This window comes from Phyllopteryx taeniolatus, chromosome 12 (genome assembly GCF_024500385.1).
Source record: "Phyllopteryx taeniolatus isolate TA_2022b chromosome 12, UOR_Ptae_1.2, whole genome shotgun sequence".
In the NCBI taxonomy this organism is placed as follows: domain Eukaryota; kingdom Metazoa; phylum Chordata; class Actinopteri; order Syngnathiformes; family Syngnathidae; genus Phyllopteryx; species Phyllopteryx taeniolatus.
In genome coordinates this window covers 26,860,573-26,880,711 of record NC_084513.1, presented here as the reverse complement: position 1 = coordinate 26,880,711, position 20,139 = coordinate 26,860,573, and the positions used below count along the sequence as shown (strand labels likewise).

The 20,139-nt window shown below is 42.4% G+C and overlaps 2 protein-coding genes across 11 annotated transcripts in view; both read right to left on the bottom strand.

Moving 5' to 3' along the window:
- The window catches only part of itgb2 (integrin, beta 2), a 76,646-nt gene extending 70,342 nt beyond the window's left edge, over positions 1-6,304 (bottom strand). Inside the window, exon 1 of one of the 4 annotated variants that reach the window (XM_061791908.1) lies at positions 6,182-6,304. The gene's annotated coding sequence lies outside the window, so the exon portion shown is untranslated. The remainder of the gene's footprint in view (positions 1-6,181) is intronic. The other 3 variants (XM_061791903.1, XM_061791905.1, XM_061791906.1) reach the window with 3 other exon arrangements.
- Positions 6,305-15,566: 9,262 nt separating this feature from the next.
- mmadhcb (metabolism of cobalamin associated Db) overlaps positions 15,567-20,139 on the bottom strand; it is a 40,859-nt gene continuing 36,286 nt past the window's right edge. For 5 of the 7 annotated variants that reach the window (XM_061792371.1, XM_061792370.1, XM_061792374.1 and 2 more), the window contains one exon: positions 15,569-15,940. In XM_061792371.1, coding sequence (XP_061648355.1) covers positions 15,746-15,940 — 195 coding nt within the window. In that variant the 3' untranslated portion in view covers positions 15,569-15,745. Of the gene's footprint in view, positions 15,941-20,139 lie in introns of all 7 variants that reach the window. The other 2 variants (XM_061792375.1, XM_061792373.1) reach the window with 2 other exon arrangements.

Genomic DNA, 20,139 nt, shown 5'->3' with positions numbered 1-20,139 from the left:
GTGTTTATAAGAACAAAATGGGGGAAAACGTATGTTGGTGGTCACCGGTGCTCGGCAGAGGACGTTCGTTTAAGGCCTGCTTGATTTAGGTTCACATACTTTTAATATGATACGGCTCACGAGCAGGCAACAAAACGTTATGTAGCCTAGCAAGCTAGTGCTAGCACTAATGGTCGTAAGCGAACATGCAGGCGTTCTGTCGCATCATGCTCTAAAGATTTGGTGTGTGTGAGGTAATTTAATTACAGTAAGTTAGCACCTATTATTTCATTTCATGTCATGTTGTAATGTTGGTTTGACCTGACTGATTAGAATACATGATCGGAATAGATCAGTGATTTCCAACCTTTATGGAGCTAAGGAAAAATCTCACGGCACAGTAACAAACAAAAATGTCACAAAAAGTGGATACAAGAATTACTGTATGCACTTCCTGCTATCTAATAGAAGACCATTCATTGTTCATTGTCACTATGCCTCACTGGCATAAATAGATGAACAAAGACACATTATTCATTGTAAATGTAATTTTTTTTAGCAATTAGCATATACAGCAAATGAACAGGTAATTTAAACGGACACATTGCTCCATCTTGTTATCGGATCGGTGATCGGTTATCTTTTTTTTTAACTCGCTGATTGGTGATCGGTGATCAGCCCAAAAAATCCTGATCGTGTAAAGCCTATTAATTACATGAAATGAGATGTAACTCAATTATTCAAAATATGAGCAATTGAAATCCAGTACATTTCTGGGAGTAAATCCATCCATCCATCCATTTTCTTCCGCTTATCCGAGGTCGGATCACGGGGGCAGTAACTTTAGCAGGGAAGCCCAGACTTCCCTCTCCACAGCCACTTCCTACAGCTCTTCCGAGGGGATCTCGACGCGTTCCCAGGCAAGCCGAGAGACGTAGTCTCTCCAGCATATCCTGGGTCGTCCCCGGGGTCTCCTCCCGGTGGGACGTGCCAGGAACACCTCACCAAGGAGGCGTCCTGGAGGCATCCTAAACAGATGCCCGAGCCACCTCATCTTGCTCTTCTCAATGTGGAGGAGCAGTGGATCTACTCTGAGCCCCTCCCGGATGACCGACCTTCTCACCCTATCTCTAAGGGACAGCCCGGACACCCTGCGGAGGAAACTCATTTCGGCCACTTGTATCCGAGCTCTTTTTCTTTCGGTCACGACCCACCGCTTGTGACCATAGATGAGGGTAGGAACGTAGATCGACCGGTAAATAGAGAGCGTCAACTTTCGGCTTAGCTCCTTCTTCACCACAACGGACAGATACAAAGTCCGCATCACAGCAGACGCTGCACCGATCTGCCTGTCAATCTCCCGTTACATTCTTCAAGTTATTTGAACTCCTCCACTTAGGGATGGATCTCATCCCCGACCTGGAGAGGGCACTCCACCCTTTTCCGACTGAGGACCATGGTCTCAGATTTGGAGGTGCTGATTCTCATCCCAGCCGCTTCACACTCGGCTGCTTACTGCTCCAGTGAGAGTTGTAGATCACGGCTTGATGAAACCAACAGAACCACATCATCTGTAAAAAGCAAAGATGCAATACTGAGGTCACCAATCTGGACCACCTCTATGCCTCTGCTGTGCCTCCAAATTCTGTCCATAAATGTTATGAACAGAATCGGTGACAAAGGGCAGCCTTGGCGGAGTCCAACCCTCACCAGAAACGAGTCCAACTTACTACCGGCTATGCGGACCAAACTCTGACACTGGTCGTACAAGGACCGAACAGCCTGTATCAGGGGGTTCGGCATTCCATACTCCCGAAGCACCCACCACAGGACTCCCCGAGGGACAGAGTCACACACCTTCTCCAAGTCCACAAAACACATGTACAACCCCAATTCCAATGAAGTTGGAACGTTGTGTTAAACATAAATAAAAACAGAATACAATGATTTGCAAATCATGTTCAACCTATATTTAATTGAAAAGACTACAAAGAAAAGATATTTAATGTTCAAACTGATAACCTTAATTGTTTTTAGCAAATAATCAATAACTTTGAATTTAATGGTTGCAACACGTTCCAAAAAAGCTGGGACAGGTGGCAAAAAAGACTGAAAAAGTTGAGGAATGCTCATCAAACACCTGTTAGGAACATCCCACAGGTAAACAGGCTAATTAGGAACAGGTCGGTGCAATGATTGAGTAGAAAAGGAGCTTCCCTGAATTGCTCAGTCATTCACAAGCAAAGATGGGGCGAGGTTCACCTCTTTGTGAACAAGTGCGTGAGAAAATAGTCCAACAGTTTAAGGACAATCTTCCTCAATGTACAATTGCAAGGAATTTAGGGATTTTATCATCTATGGTCCGTAATATCATCAAAAGGTTCAGAGAATCTGGAGAAATCACTGCATGTAAGCGGCTAGGCCGAAAACCAACCAACATTGAATGCCCGTGACTTCGACAATGCCAAACCACATTCTGCACTTGTTACAACAGCGTGGCTTTGTAGTAAAAGAGTGCGGGTACTAGACTGGCCTGCCTGCAGTCCAGACCTGTCTCCCATTGAAAATGTGTGGCACATTATGAAGCGTAAAATATGACAACGGAGACCCCGTACTGTTGAAAAGTTGAAGCTGTACATCAAGCAAGAATGGGCAAGAATTACACCTACAAAGCTTCAACAATTAGTGTCCTCAGTTCCCAAATGTTTATTGAATGTTGTTAAAAGAAAAGGTGATGTAACACAGTGGTAAACATGACCCTGTCCCAGCTTCTTTGGAACGTTTTGCAGCCATAAAATTCTAAGTTCATGATTATTTGCTAAAAACAACAAAGTTTATCTGTTTGAACATTAAATATCTTCTCTTTGTAGTGTATTCAATTAAATATAGGTTGAAAATGATTTGCAAATCACTGTATTATGTTTTTATTTATGTTTAACACAACGTCTCAACTTCATTGGAATTGGGGTTGTAGATTGGTTGGGCGAACTCCCATGCACCCTCGAGGACCCTGCCGAGGGTGTAGAGCTGGTCCATTGTTCCATGGCTAGGACGAAAACCACACTGCTCCTCCTGAATCTGAGATTCGACTTCCCGACGGACTCTCCTCTCCAGCACCACTGAATAGACCTTACCAGGGAGGCTGAGGAGTGTGATCCTTCTAGGAGAAAATGTGTAATTAAATTACAGTTGCTTTTGGAAATTTCCATAATTACAATTTTTGTTACACTTGAAATAGCCGTTAAAACAGATTTTTTTTTCATATCACTTCCTCCTTAAAGCCAACGCTTGTGATTGGCTCTCTCTGATCATGTGCCATTCGGCCTCGTTTCAAACATGACATTTTTTCAAATATGACTTCGAAGCCCAGCCTTGGTGTGAAATCGATCAGTTTTTGCTGAAATTTATGAAAAGGTTAGGCTCATAGTTACACTTTTGAACACAAAAGAACAATTTTGAACAGTTTCATCTTCATAATGTTGTTTTTTTTATGGAACATTCACTTATCTGGGTTGTAATATGAACTGACATTGTCTAAATTGTGTACATTTGTCATTAGGTTAACATGGTATGATATTCTGCTTTTCCACATGCTGTACACGTACAAATTTTTTGTCATGCATTTCATCAACATTATCAAATTTTCAGTTTATTTGTGTAAAGAACAAATATGTGGTTAATTTCAAAATCATCTATACAGTGGAACCTCGATAAAACGGACCTCGATATAACATACATCGGATAAAATGGACCGTCGGGACTGAACAACGTGTCCAAAAATAGTTTAATTTGTGTCCAAAAATAGTTTAATTTGTCACTTAAATTGCCGTTGACAGTCTGTTGGCCGATGTTGTTTACTGGGGCTGTGGCACAGTGCAGGCAGAGAATGGGACTAATGTATTTCCGGGTCACAGGTTTACAATATGTGCCTCCTGAGCCTCCATGGCGGCCATGTTGAATGTGGGATATTGACGTGACGTCCATGTCATGATGGCTATATCAATTTTCTGTTGTGTCGTTGAGCGCAGCACAGAGAGAGAGAGAAAGCGGCATGGCGGCTTGTTAACTCTGAGGAATACAAAACACAACTCTCTGCAGTCTGGAACATGGTATTTTTGGTACAGTAAAAATTTGTTGTCAAGCCGTTCGCCTTTGGCAACAGATTTGGAACTAGGAGGCACACTAATTCCCAGTGGCTCATGAAAGCGACTCATCTACGATGAGAACTGTACGTCAACAATATCACCATGACCAAGGACACTGGGGTGGTAAGTTTGAATAAAATGTGAAACTTTCAAACATTTTCAAGCTTTTTTTATATTTATTTACAAAAACTTTGTAATGTAATTAGCATTTTAGGCCACGAAAAAAAACATACAGAGTTCAGTGTATTGGACCATCGGCTGTATCAGACGACACCGTTCCGCCACCCCTATTCGTCCATTCTATCGAGGTTCCAATGTACTTTTAATCTGCTTTTTTAAAAAAAGGAAACAACCAAGGATCCTGTTGATGTATTCATTCTAAATTAAGAAAAGTAATCAAATGTAATTACCGGTAGTTATATTACTTTGAGAAATTAATTGAAAAGCTGTCGTCACACCACTTACATTTTCAACAGGGTAATTTGTAATTGTAAGCAATTACATTTCCAAAGTAATCTTGCTAACACTGCGAATAACACGAAAAGAACAAGAAACAATTTCTTTCGAAAAAAAAAACAAATTCAGGAAGCTGTTTGCAGTGTTTCGCTCCGCGTTATGCAGAAGAATGACAGACAGGAAGTATAACTCAACCAAAAGTGTTGAAAATGACACCCATCCTACACAACCTCACATACATTTTACACAGAAAAATGAGCCGCATTTGTAGAGTAGTTACACTAAATTTAAGATAATCTAATGAGTTTTCATAGTTTATTGTACACAGTGTTGTGTAATTTTTATTTAAAATCATATTTACACAATAAAAGCCATTTTATTCACAAAGAAGTAGGGGTGCACCTACAATAAAACTGGAAATGAAAGCACATCCATATCCAATTCATGTCAGGGTATAACTGCCTTGAAATGGCCTAAGCAGATAGATCATGCACTATCTGCAAAACACAAATGAAATTAGACTTGAAAATATATATATATATATATATTGTGTCCATCCATCCATTTTCTTTACCGCTTATCCTCACTAAGGTCACGGGCTGCGGGAGTCTATCCCAGCTATCGTCGGGCGGGAGGCAGGGTATACCCTGAACCGGTCGCCAGCCAATCGCAGGGCACATAGAAATAAACAACCATTCGCACTCACATTCACACCTACGGGCAATTTAGAGTCTTCAATCAACCTACCACGCATGTTTCTGGGATGTGGGAGGAAACCGGAGTACCCGGAGAAAACCCACCCAGGCATGGGGAGAACATGCAAACTCCGCAGAGGCGGGGCCGGGATTTGAACCCCAGTCCTCAGAACTGTGAGGCAGATGTGCTAACCAGTCTGTACCGTGGACCCTTTCGTGTCCTTGAATTTAAAAAAGTTTTCTTTTGTAAACATTGCTATTCTATATAAGGACTGCAAAGTTCCCACCCACATAAACTTGTCTTTCTTTTTTTATGTCTTATCTATTCTATTTTTGCATCCATTGACAGTTAATTTCATTTTTCAAATGAAAGCTTTGTTTCCATTTCTCAAATTTCAAATACGTATGCTGATCTTTATCTTGTTCTGTTGGATTTTGCAATCATATACCACTCGTACAATATTTTCTAAACTAAAATACTGTATTTTTGGATCAATTACATCCTCCTACAGTATCTTGAAATGAGTATACAGACAACTACTCGGAACAACTATATATGCAGCTGTGTTCTACTGTATTAATTGGCTATGTTTAAATTCACGCAGAAGACTTATTTCCTTAACTTACTCAGTATTTTGTAGGAGGAGCATCCCAATACGAAAATCTATTGAGCTTAATTCATTCTCCATTGCCGTAACAATATGTTTCTGCATTCAAATAGAATCAATACACTGCAGTTCTTATTTCTCTGCATTTAATTCAGTCAATTCAATTCAGTTCTCATAGAAAGCTTTTGCGTTTGGTAGTCAGACATATGTGATCTAAGTAATACTAAAATGATTGAAAAATAGTTAAAATAGCACCAGTACTCAGTAACAATTGAGGAAAAAAACAATTCTAACTTACAGGAATGAGGAAGATGCTTGCCGCCTCTGGCTGACAGTTATGCCCAAGACTGCCTGACAGGAAGTATGAATCAACCAGTGTGTTGTGTGTTTTTTTTTTTTTTGGTCATGTTCGCCTGTTAGGGCAAGCAGAATGGAAAATCTGTATCCCTTTTATACCGGAACAGTTTTACTTTGTCACAGTGGAGTTTTTAAGCTTCCGCTGGGGTTTCTTAGTATAGTAATTGATGTTTATTGAGAACAAGAATCGATCAGTCGAACAGAACAAAGTTTCTAGAGGAGAGAGAGAAACGAAGACCAAAGCCAAAGCACTAATTGTAAACGGATGAGAAAAGTAAATTATTACATATCTACAACAATGAAACATTATATATGAGTGTTGCATGCGGCTCACATCCTGTGAGGGAAGGACAGGACAAGAAAGAACAGTACAAGGACAGGAGAAGAAGGAAGGGTCGTGAACAGTGTACAACACACTGTACAACTGAAGTGTCACTTTAAATTATAAAAGTCTATAGGACAACAATGTGAGTGAGGGGATACACAACCAATTTGCATATTCATAAGTTATTTGTCGCAATAAGTGAGTGGCCCCACACCCAGCGAAAGAGTCCTAGGGGTGTGTGCCTGCGGACACATGCAAGTGAATTGACACCGTTTTGCATACACTAATTCCAGGTCTTTTTGAAGCTCCCCACAGGTGGTCCTTGGCTCTTGGACAACTCTTCTGATTATCAGAATCAGAATCATCTTTATTTGCCAAGTATGTCCAAAACACACAAGGAATTTGTCTCCGGTAGTTGGAGCCGCTCTAGTACAACAGACAGTCAATTTACAGAACACTTTGGAGACAGAGACATTGACAAAAAACAATTGTGCAAAAAGATGCAGAGTCCTCTAGCACTTAGAGCAGTTCGAATGACTAATATTGCAATAGACCGGTGCAATGACCATTGTGCAAGGGGCGCTGAGACTTCAAGGAGTGTATGCGGTTTAAAGTGACGAGTCGTGCGATAATCTGGGACAATGTTGGTTGTGCAAATGTTACAGATACTCCTCAATCAGTGTGCAAATGGAGCAGATGCTACTCCGGCATGAGTGGCCAGTATATGCAAATAGTGCAGCATGGCGAGACAACTACAGTGAGTGCACGAGTAATACATAATTGGCCCCACAGAAATGTGACAACGAACTCAAGTCAAAAAAATTGCCAGCTTGTTGTAATGGAATTATAGGTTAGGTGTTTAAGAAGTTTATCGCAAGAGGGAAGAAGCTGTTGGAATGTCTACTAGTTCTAGTTTGCATTGATCGGTAGCGCCTACCTGAGGGAAGGAGCTGGAAGAGCTGGTGACCGGGGTGCGGAGGGTCCGAGCGGATTTTGCACACCCTTGTTTTAGTTCTGGCAGCGTGCAAGTCCTCAAGGGTGGGTAGGGGGGTACCGACAATCTTTTCAGCAGTTTTGATCGTCCGTTGGAGTCGGAGTTTGTCCTTTTTTGTAGCAGCACCAAACCAGACCGTGATGGAAGAACAGAGGACTGATTTCATAACTGCTGTGTAGAACTGCCTCAGCAGCTCCTGTGGCAGCCCGTGCTTCCTCAGAAGCCGCAGGAAGTACATCCTCTGCTGGGTCTTTTTGAGGACTGAGTTGATGTTGATCGCCCACATCAGGTCCCGAGAGACTGTAATTCCCAGGAACTTGAAGGTCTCGACGGTTGACATAAGGCAGCTGGACAGCATGAGGGGCAGCTGTGGCGAAGGATGCCTCCTGAAGTCCATGATCATCAGTCTTGAGCGTGTTCAACTCCAGGTTGTGTCAGCCGCACCACAGCTCCAGCCGCTCCACTTCCTGTCGATATGCAGACTCGTCACTGTCTTTGATGAGGCCAATGACAGCGGTGTCATCTGCAAACTTCAGGGGTTTGACAGCCGGGTGCGTTGATGTGCAGTCGTTCATGTAGAGAGAGAAGAGCAGGACACAACCTTGGGGTGCCCCATGGCTGATGCTGCGTGTGGATGTGGTGGTCTCCCCCAGCCTCACCTGCTGTGTCTTGCCCGTCAGAAAGCTGTAAATCCATTGGCAGATGGCAGGTGAGACGCTGAGTTGGAGAAGCTTGGAGGAAAGGAGTTCAGGGATGATGGTGTTGAACGCTGAGCTGAAGTCTACGAACAGGATCCTCGCGTAGGTCACTGCACTGTCGAGGTGTTCTAGGATGAAGTGCAGTCCTATGTTGACTGCATCATCCGCAGACCTGTTCGCTCGGTAGGCAAATTGCAGGGGGTCCAGCAGGGGACGTTGAGGTGGTCCAGCACAAGACATTCAAAGGACTTCTTGACCACAGATGCCAAGGCAACAGACCTGTAGTCATTTAGACCTGAGATTGTAGATTTCTTGGGGACTGGAATGATGGTGGAGTGTTTGAAACAGGACAGTACTTCGCACAGTTCCAGAGATCTATTGAAGTGGATGGCGACACATGGTCTGGGCCTGCCGCTTTGTTAATCTTTTGTTGTTTGAAGATGCGTCTCACATCCTGTTTGTGGATGGTTAACGCAGAAGTCAGAGGTGTGATAGTGGTCGGTGGTGCGGCTGGGTGGGTGTGGGGTGTGAAAGTGTCCTTTTCAAATCTGCAGTAGAAGATATTCAAGTCGTTGGCTAGTGTGCTATTGTTCTCAGCTTGGGGTGATCGTCGCTTGTAATTGGTCAGGAATTGGAATGAATGCCAGACTGATTTAGAATAAAAGAATATAGACCATAGTTTGTCATAACAAATCCTACCTTTTGATAATCAATCTATCAATCAAATGAACACAAAAATCAGTAAATAACGATATGATATGGATAACATGTATTTAACAAACAACCAGAAAAAACAAGAGTTTCACACCATAATGTTGGATCAAGAAAATCCTTCATAAGCAGGTTGTAATTCAGTCTCGCAAAAAGGCTAGACCGAAGAATCCGAGTCCAGGTCAGTCATGTCATCCAAACAGTCAGCATCAGGAAAAAATTCAACAAAACATCAGCCAGAAGTAGGAGAGGACAGTGTTACAGGGTCAATGGGGGCCACACAGGTATACTGGACAAATGCAGAGCCAATCATACGGGAAACTAAAGACTTGACCAAAGGGACTAGACAACAAGACAAGAAACAAAGTATAAGCAGAGCGACACTAAAAACAAGTGCAATACGATATAGCCAGGCCTTTCAACTGAGTCCAGTGAACCAGCTAGAATCAAGAACCTCAAAGACAGTTTGGTTAAGGTACTGTGGACAGATTAAAAAAAAGAAAGGTGCGAGGAAAGTGTGATGACGAATTGGGATCTGGGGAAGCCACATGTGGGTTTGCAGTGGAATGCAGAATGAAAGAACAAAACATAGCAGTTAGAATGATTTTGAGAGCGTGCCACATAAAGGGCGTAAAGAAACCAAACATTCATACTGTAGGAAGTGAAATTAGCAGAGGTGGTGGTGATCACATGTAACCAAAGAAGCTCGTCATAGTTGTCACATCTCGTAAAGTACGAAATTGTGTCAACTATCAAAGCGGGAGCATCAATACACATATTGAGCACAATAACTATGGCAAATAAAGCTAAACCACAGAGGAGGGGTTTGGAAACCCCTGGAGATGTGATCTTTTTGTTTCTTCTGCCGGGTTGGACGACGAAAGTGCGCTAGTGCGTGTAGTTTGCGCGCAACAGTTGAGGTGTGTATCGTTGTCCGCCTTGAAGGTCATGACCTATCTTCTGCTCATCTAATAACCTATCTACATTCAACCCTTTGCCGAGCGTCGCCTTGCAATCAGTTACCAGCACTGATTGTAGCTAAAATTGTATACTAAAAATGAACTGTCTTTACAGAATATTCAACCTCGTCGAACTTATCCAGCAAGCTGCTCCTTTCCGGTCGCGGTCAGTATTCAGCTTTATCAGGCCGGGCTTTCCAACCATCCGTTGCAGAAGGTGAAGGAGAAGGAGGAGGAGTTGAAACCATAGGAGGCGCAAGAGAACTTGAAGACTAGAGGATGTGAGTCAATGCAAAACATTGACATTAGACTGACAAATATATTTGAGCCACTTTTACAAGACCCTGGCCAAGAATTCTCATCCCCCACCACCACTGAAAGGTATGAAACTAAATCATACAAGAAAATGGCAACCTAACTGTTAATAGTTGGTGATGGAGCTGTCAAGGATATGAAATGTTTTTGCAGTGCGAAGAACACCAAAGTACTGTGTTTTACAAATGACATGGTTGTCTGATATCTCTAAAAAAAAATCCTGAAGATCACTAATGAGCACCCAACTGTGAAATCTGTCATTATACACACAGGGGCCCTGGATGTTGTCAAACAGCAATCATAGGTACTGAAGCGAGATTTCATTGATCGTCAAAACAAAAGTGCAATGTTTAGATGCTAACGTTTTCAAAAGTGGACCTCTCTCAATGGTACAATTTGTAGACGAACATTTCAGTAGGCTCAGTCAATTAAATAAGTGGCTCAAAAAAGTGTGTACCGCACTATCCATGAGTTTCATTGACAATTTCTGCGTTTTTTTTGGGAGCGCAGACATCTTTACAAGGCAGACGGTTTCTGTCTAAATAGACAAGGGCTTAAGTTATTGGCTGCCAACATTTTTACTGTGTACGTCATTCAGGAAAGGAAAACAGCTGCAGCTCGGGTTCTTGCCAGTACAAAGAGGTCAGAGCATATTACTCCAATTCTAAAGTCTTTATACTTGCTCCCAGTCAGCTTTAGAATAGATTTTAAAGTTGTGCTACTGGTCTGTAAATAACTAAATGGTTTAGGTCCTGAATACATGAAAGAAATGCTGGTAGAATATTCTGTAAACCCAGTCGGGCTCTGAGATCGACAGACTCAGGTCAAATAGTGGAGCACAGAATCCAAAGCAAACATGGTGAAGCAGCATTTAGCTGTTATGTTCCACACAAATGGAATAAGTTGCCAATAGATATGACCTAAGCCCCAAGTGTGATCTGGGGTCTGTCCCAGCTTGGTCTTCTCAGAGAGAGGGTAGCTATCGTCAAAAGAAGGAAAGGAGTCTTTTGAAGATTGGAATCAAGATTTGCGGGAAGCTGCTAATTAGGTTAAGGTCCAGCAGGCGTATGCCAGGCGTCCTTTTAGTGGCCGTCTCACAGCAGGGCGGCTTGGAAGAATGCAGCTTATCAAGTTGTGGGGCACTGCGGCACCTCAAGTTGCAGGAGCATGTCCGCTACATAGCCCCCCTTTCGGCGGCTCGATCCGGCTCGATGGCGAGTCTAGGAGACGTCTTCTTGGAAGCTGGCACAGGTTGGCAGGTACACACAGCAATGCAGTTAACAAAGTACAAGTACAAGTGCATACCACCCTCCTTTACGGCTACCACAGTTATCCATGACAACTTCTTACTCAAGGTGTGTGTCTATGTATCTATGTATGTGTATATAGATGTCAAGGGAGGTGTATCTATGTTGTGAGGTCAAGAGATTGCAAAGTTGAAAGAAAAACGCTACGCAAATGTTAACGAAGTCTTTGTAGTGTTCTCCAGAAATAGGGGGAAAAAAAGGGAGTTGGGGAAAAAAAAGATAAACAAAATCAGCCCAGCTCCTTCCTAGCACAACAGAGAGAGTCTAAAAAACGTACAAACAAAAAGGGGGTCTAGTCTTGAAAAAGGAAAGAAACCTTAGCATAAGTAAAAGAGGAAGTGAGGAGGTCCGGGAAACAGTTCGGTCAGGGGGGGACCTCCTGCACAGTTTGAGCTGGGTCATTTTCAGGTTCAGCCATTCCTTTCCTATGGAAGACCTGAGGCAAACATTGGAGTGCTGTTCTAAGCAGTGCCGCAGCTTCTGGGTCTTTCGGTAGAGCAGGTAGGAAATGCTGAAAATCATGTAGTGGTCGAGGATGGTTAGGGCCACTAAGTGAAGGTTTGTAGCAGAGCAAACAGAATGTGCAAACAGGGGCTCTGGTGTCTTAGCGTTGGTAATGTCAGTTGGCTGAGTTCCTTCAAATTTAATTTGTTCAAGCATTTTGGGGTCAAAGAAAAGACAAAATGAAAAAAATCTAACAAAAAAAGCTTACTAGAAATTTATTGCGCCAGGGCAAGAAAAATATTCCTGACGCCTTCGATCATGCGGGGGAATAAAGGATGTCGCGCCGAATGACGTCAGAATGACGCTCTGAGTGATTGCTCTGTTCCAAAGCTATCGCGCAAAATGCCGGCCCATAAATATGGCGAGATCCTCCCAGCAGCTTGCCAGCTGATCGTCCCTCGACCAAGATTTGAATAAATGGGATCCGGAATCGTGTCACTGATGGTGTAGTGGTGCCTGACTTTGGTGCGGGCAGCGTGGGTTCAGTTCCCACTCAGTGACGGTGCGAATGTGAGTGCGAATGGTTGTCCGTGTCTATATGTGCCCTGCGACTGACTGGCGACCAGTTCAGGGTGTCGTCCGCCTATCGCCCGAAGTCAGGTAGGATAGGCCCCAGCGCCCCGTGACCCTAACCAGGATAAGCGGTGTTGAAAATGGATGGATGGATGGGATCCGGAATCGCGATGAGTGAACTCCGTCTGGATAGCCAGCCGAACTTCATCCCGAGCCTCGTCTGACGAAGACGAAGGTGACTCGTTTGCAGATCGCGTTAGCTACGTTTAGCGAGCAAACACGCTCCTTCAATCCTTGTTATATAAAAACATAATTTAGTCCCACTAGTTCACATTACAATGTAACATCTGTTGCCCGTACTGATTGGAATTTTCCATTTCGTCCATCTTGCAGGAATTCAACACCTGCGAGTCTTTTACGATTGCAATGAAGAAAAGTAAAATAAATCTTGCAAACATCATGGTCCACGGGGATTCCAGTCTAACCTCATCTGTCAGACCTATCCATCACCACTGCAAACAGGAAGGGGCTCAGGGCTGATCTCTGATGCAGTCCCACGTCCACCTTAAATTCTTCTGTCACACCTACAGCACACCTCACCGTTGTTCTGCTGCCCTCGAACATGTCCTGTATTATTCTAACATACTTCTCTGCCACTCCAGACTTCCGCATGCAGTACCACAGTTCCTCTCTGGGTAGTCGGTCATAGGCTTTCTCTAGATCTACAAAGACACAATGTAGCTCCTTCTGACCTTCTCTGTACTTTTCCATCAACATCGTCAAGGCAAATAATGGTGGTACTCTTTCTAGGCATGAAACCATACTGTTGCTCACAAATACTCGCTTCTGTCCTGAGTCCAGCCTCCACTACTCTTTTCCATAACTTCATTGTGTGGCTCATCAACTTTATTCCTCTATAGTTCCCACAGCTCTGCACATCACCCTTGTTCTTAAAAATGGGCACCAGCACACTTTTCCTCCATTCCTCAGGCATCTTCACACACACTAGAATTCTATTGAACAAGTTGGTCAAAAACTCCACAGGCACCTCTCCAAGATGGTTCCATAACTCCACAGGAATGTCATAAGGACCAACTGCCTTTCCATCTGCCTGTCATCATATGCCTCTTGTTTGGCCTTTGCCCTGTGTCGCATCTCAATGTATTCCTTTCGCCTCTCTTCGGTCCTCTCAGTGTCCTTCTTCTTAGCTAACCTTTTTCCTTGTATGATTTTCTGTGCTGTGAGGTTCCACCACCAAGTCTCCTTCTCTCCTTTCCTGCCAGAAGATACACCAAGGACTCTGCTGCCTGCCTCTCTGATCACCTTGGCTGCAGTGGTCCAGTCTTCTGGAAGCTCCTCCTGTCCACCGAGAACCTGTCTCACCTCTTCCCGAAAAGCTGCACGACACTCGTCCTGTCTCAGCTTCCACCACATGGTTCTCTGCTTTGCCTTTGTCTTCCTGCCTTTCCATCTGGTCTCCTGGACACACAATATATCAACCTTTCTCCTAATCATCATGTCAACCAAATCCTGAGATTTTCTTGTCATAGTCCTGAAGGAACCTGTGTTTTAAAATCTCCTAACTCCCGTGGTTCCAAGCGTGTTCGTTTTCGTGAAAGAACTTCGTTCACAACAATGTATAAAAACCAACCAATTTATTCCTGACAGAGGAGTCTATACATTTGCAGAGCTCTGGGTTCGTAACTACCCTATCTTGTCCTTAGCAGATAAAGTAGTCGAACCAAAACTATCTGACTCTACCCCAGACTTTATACAATGTTTCAAACAGGCCAGAAACGCTGTCGTCTGATTGGTCCGTAATCTGACGTCATCGTTGTTCTGCGGACCATCTGATGTGGCTCCAGACGCCGCCTCCAGGTGTCGCCTGCCGATGTCTCCTGCATTCAATGTTTATAGTGGTTCCCCGCAGTTCCTTTCTTCCTTGACATCTGTCTCCAAATACCCCCTGCTGGGGGTTTTCCTGCAATAAAAACTCCTACCCCCTTTTCTGATTATACTGTTATCCAATCTTCCAAACTAGTTAAGACCTTGAAACTCTATATTATATTCTATTACATATAGAATTACATATTAGAATATAAAGTATTTTATATTCCCTTCAGTCCCAACATTCAAAGTCCCCACATTCAGTTCTAGGCTCTGTGCTTACCTCTTCTCTTTCTGCCGAAGAACCCGCTTTCCACCTCTTCTTCGACTTCGACCCACAGTAGCTGAATTTCCACGGGTGCCCTGCATGTTGACGGCGCCGGTGGCAGACGTTGTTAACCCGGGCCACGATCGATCCGGTATGGAATTCTTTGGATGAACGCTCATATTTGTTTGGCAAAGTTTTAAGCCGGATGCACTTCCTGACGCAACCCTCTGCATTTATTCGGGGTTGGCTTGCACTGGCTTGTGCCTCCCCCCCCCCCCCCCCCCCCCCAATAGGGCTGCATTGGTATAGAAAATGGAATGATGGATGTTTTTAAATCATTAAATGCTCTTGCCCCGCTCTACCTCTCAGAGCTTCTTCAACCTTACGAGCCAACTCGTTCTCTCAGGTCAATTAGCCAGCTTCTCCTCACTGTCCCCAAAGTCAGGCTGAAGCTCAGAGGGAAGCGAGTCTTTCCTGTTGTCGCTCCAAAACTATGGAGCACACTGCCTCAGCATATTAGACAAGCTTCCTCTTTACCTGTTTTTAAATCACTTCTCAAAACTCCTCTCTTCTCACTGGCCTTTGATATCCACTGAGATGTTGACTCTTTTTTATTTATTTTTTTTATTTTAATTTATTCTTCATTTACTGACTGATTGACTGACATTTGCTTCTTATTTTTACTTACCCATTTTTTTTGTGTTGTACTTGAACCTCTCTCTCTAGTATGTGTTATGTATTTATTGCTTTGTACAACACTTTGGTGCACTGTGCGTGCTTTAAATAAAGTTCCAACATTCCAACATTTACTTGGCATAAAACAAGTTTAAATATTACAGTATAAAAGTAAGGGAAAATACTTTTTTTGGTTTGAGATTTTATTGTGAAACAGTAGGAAAGACAGACTTCTTGTATTTTTCATTGCATTCCAAACAGTCCACTAATTAATCCTGCCAACATGTAGACTTGAGATATATTTATAGCTAAGAACATTTGGATTGCAAGCCAGCAAATGGGTTTGTGTTTAAAAGCCCTGAAAATTCTCCATGACAAGGCTACCGGGTGGTGCATTGGTAAATATTATCCCCACAAAGGCATGTGCCCCCCACAAAGGATGTCGAATAACTTTACAGCAACCCAGGTCTTCAATCTGAAAGCCCAGAAGACGGTATCTGTCGTCTGTCTCGAACAATGTGTTGTTTGTGAAAGGACCAAAAAACTGTGGAGACAAATAAAAAGCTCGTGAATTAAATGACATTGGGAATAGAAATAGCATACAGTATACAAGCAGGCTCATGTCATGCTGGGCAAATATTATACACATACAATATTGCTGTAAAAGTGTTATTAAAGTGTTGTGCAATGCAGCTCTTCTCCTCTTGAACACGGCGGATACACTGCAGGGGTGTATTATTATTATTATTTTGGACATTAGAACTCATAAACAGCAACAACCAAAGTGAACAGTCACAACATTTACTTATAATACATACAATACTTGACACTAACTTTTTTGCTCACCACCCACTGAGGCTAGTGGCTTCCCAGAGTCACTTGCCACTCGGCATTTTTATTTGCTGCAATTTTTTTTGTTGGATAATTGTTTAACATGATTAAAATGTACTCTGGTTTCCTCCCACATTCCAAAAACATGCAAGGTAGATTCATTGAAGACTTAAAATTGCCCGTTGGTGTGAATGTGAATAGTTGCTTGTTTTTACGGTATATGTGCCCTGTGATTGGTTGGCAAACAGTTCAGGGTGGGCCCTGCCTCTCACCCAAAGACAGCTGAGATAGGATCCAACACATCCTAATGCGACCAATCAGGAGGATAAGCGGTACAGAGAATGGATGGATGGATGAGTAAAACTAGATGAAATAACTCGTCATATTTACGAGCTATTGAAACATTCCATTTGTAGCAACTGGGTATTTGCAAACTGCTCAAAGGAAATGCTGCAGTAAACAAAAAGTGTAAAAGAGTTGGCACCTATACTTTAGGTTTCATGTTGTATTGTCTAATATTGATGTGTCTGACTTGGAAGTGAAGGCATCATTCATGGACTGATTTACTTCTGTGTTTCTTGAACGTGCAACAGTGACGTTGCATTTATAGTATCTTAAAATCACAAAAATGCAACCTACTTAACTTGCAAATTCTGCATTATATTGGGCGTGGCTGTGCTACCCGCCACAGCGGAAACGACGTGCAAATGGCGGCTTGGCAGGCGTCAGCGTCGAGCCCTGGATATATCTAATAGTGATTTCTAGATCATTAAAACATCTAATTTAAATGAGACTTTGTAATTAAATAATTTCATTTTAATCAAACAAAATTTTTTTTACCACAATAAACAATATTTTCCATATCAAATACATTTCGGTCAATAAATAGACCAAACTAAATCAAATCAAATGTTTATCATGGTTTCTGCAGGATATAAAACGTTCAAAAAATACAGTCAAAAAATTTATTTAAGTAGGCTATCTACGTATACAATGTAAGACAGAACTATAAGGAAAACTAAAACATCTTGATGTGAGGTTGCATATCCGGGACAAGTTTGTCCCAAATTAGCCAGCTGCCATTAACAATTGTGTTGTGAATAATAGCGGTGTGTTTAAAAAGTACAGCTCAAAATCCAAAGAGCTTTTATTTCCACGCAAATGCAATCAAAAACATCTAGAAAATGTATCAAATGTGTTATTGTTTCCAAAAAGTAAAGCAGGCCATCAAAAAATGCAGTATAGAAAATGGAAGGATGGATGCATGTTTTGTGTGTACGAACAAACCGTTACATCTCAAAACCCCATTTGGGGAAAAAAGATACCTTGAGACGGGACTTCCAGGAGGACCAGGCTACAATTTATGTCGAGTTGGCAACATTTATCACACAGTCTGTTGCTGTACAATGTTCACTATGATGGCAATGCTGTACAATGTTCATTAAGATAGCATAGGAGTCCATTTAAAGAGAAAAAGGCACGAAACCAAAAGTATCAATTATTGTCTGAAATGCTGCACTAAGAGGTTCCGACAGGGAATTCATATGAATATGAAAGTCACCAATGATTAATACATTGTCAGTGTGGGTCACCAAGTCAGTAATACATTCTGAGAATTTATCTAAAATGCCAGAGTAAGGGTAAGGTAGATAACTGCAAGATAGAACGGCAATGGTGTTGTCGATCGCACAATGAGAGCGTTGAATGTTTTCAAGTCAATGTTTGGGATAGTGCTCAAGTTGAAAATGGATTCGGAGAGGAGGGCGACACCCCCTCCTTTCTTAATAGGACACGCAACATGTGAACTCACAAAGTTTGGGGGAGACGCCTCATTAAGTGGTAAGACCTCATTTGGTTTTAACTAAGACTTGCAAAGACCAATCATATTAAGATTATGGTTTCTGATAAAATCATTGACACAACAGCTTGTGAGGAAAGTGATCGAATATTCATAGACCGATTTTCATGAAAGTGGGCTGATAGGTGCTATTGGCCCCCAGAGTATTCATAGTAGTAATATTAATAAAATTGCATCATCTAGAACCCGTATTATATTTGGAATAGCTGTGGGCGTGTCAAGAGATTAATACTGCCGGAATTTGTTATTTCTCGACTTGTCATCGGTAGAAAGAACCGGGGAAGAGTGCTTAAACTCATCAGACAGTACGACCTCAGTAGTACCCTGTTAGGATGTAGGCCGCCCCACCCTCATCAAGCCGGGAGTCCTGTACAGTTATACTTGTAAATAAATAAATACATTTTCTTTCCAAAGTACTTTCTCAGTGTTGTTTTATGTTCCGATGTTTGAGATTTACACTAAAGAAAAAAAAAAATATTCGTGTCAAAGTCATTGTTCTGCTTGATATGTCTGCTTTCACAAAAAGCCTGTTTTCTTCATTTTTTTTCTTCCAGAAACAGGTTTGGCTGAAAGTAACCTATATTCGACTGCTGATTACTAAAGAACGGGATGAGCTAGAGAAACTTTTTCTTTCATCAGAAAAAAAAAATCTGTGAAATTGCTCGAAAATGCGTGGCAGTCTGCTCAGGAAACGGCTGGCAGTGAATGAATTGAAGGCCCTCGCGCCCCTGGCCACATTGGGGTACTGGCACGTTAGGGTAGTGGCACACTGCAGATCCATTGAATGAATAGGAATGCACGCCACACTTTTTGATATTTACAGTATATGTGCGTAAAACCGTATTATCATTTCATTCCACTTCACAATTATTTGCAGCACAACACAGCGTGGCAAACAGCATGTCACCACGGCAACAGCATTAGACGATTTGGAAAGCTTTGAATATCTTTTCATCCGTTGAGATGAGACGCCTAAGTTTGAAGTCGATCGGATAAAATCTGGGAGGAGGAGTCCGTAAAAATACTACGGCTGTAAAAAGGGGAAAAACTAGGTCCGAATTTGAAAATGAATTAAAAATAGCAGACTTTCAGTTTTGTTTAGAGTATGGCTCCAAGAGACCTTTCAGTGTAAATACAAACACACACACACACACAAGTATTCAGACCCCTTTAAATGTTTCACTATATACATACGATCGATCGATCGATAGTTCTTCTGTGGTGTCCTATTGTCGAGGTGGTGAGAGACGAAAGACAGAACAGTGGCTACCGCACAAGTTTTTGTTGCATGACTGCAGCCAACAGTACTCATTTGGTTTGCATTTAAGTGTTTGTTGATGGCACATTGCGTTACCGGATTCCTTCCGCCGTCTCACACAGACACGCACGGAGACACACAAACACACACAGCTCCTCCCACCGTCGTAATTTTGATACTGGTAACGACAACCGCAAACAAACTTTTTTTGTTCACAGTGACAAGTGAGCAGCTGTCTAACCACTAGCTGTGTGAATGTGTGTGTGTGGGAGATGGATGGGAGGAGCAGGATTTACATGAAGTCAGCGGCACGGCGCGGCGCGAGTTAAACCAGCTCGCTAGCTTTGCCATAGCAGTCCGCTCACAGTATTCATTTTAAATCCTTAAATCCTTCAGTGAATACGGCCTGGATAGCCAGTCCATCCCTCCTCCCATCATGCATTACGCGCTTAACATGACAGCATTACTATGTTCTTAAATACTGTATGTAAATAAATATGGAACAACAAACAATCGCACTTTTCTTTCAGGGAAATAAAAATATTGTAGCAACATTGAAGCTATGCATTTTCTGCATGTTTAATTTTTTTGCACCTTCACTGTGGAGTGTATGCAAACAATGACCTCCCACTAATTTTTCTCAATGTTTGTGGTAGGTCTGTCAATCCAGTAAGTTACTATTTGTCACAGCTGCTTCTTCAAGCCATTAGCAACCTATGATTGCTGATTATGAGTCTTGATGACACTATATGACATTGATTTGGCAGAGTAACTGTAATCTGACTACTTTTCTGAA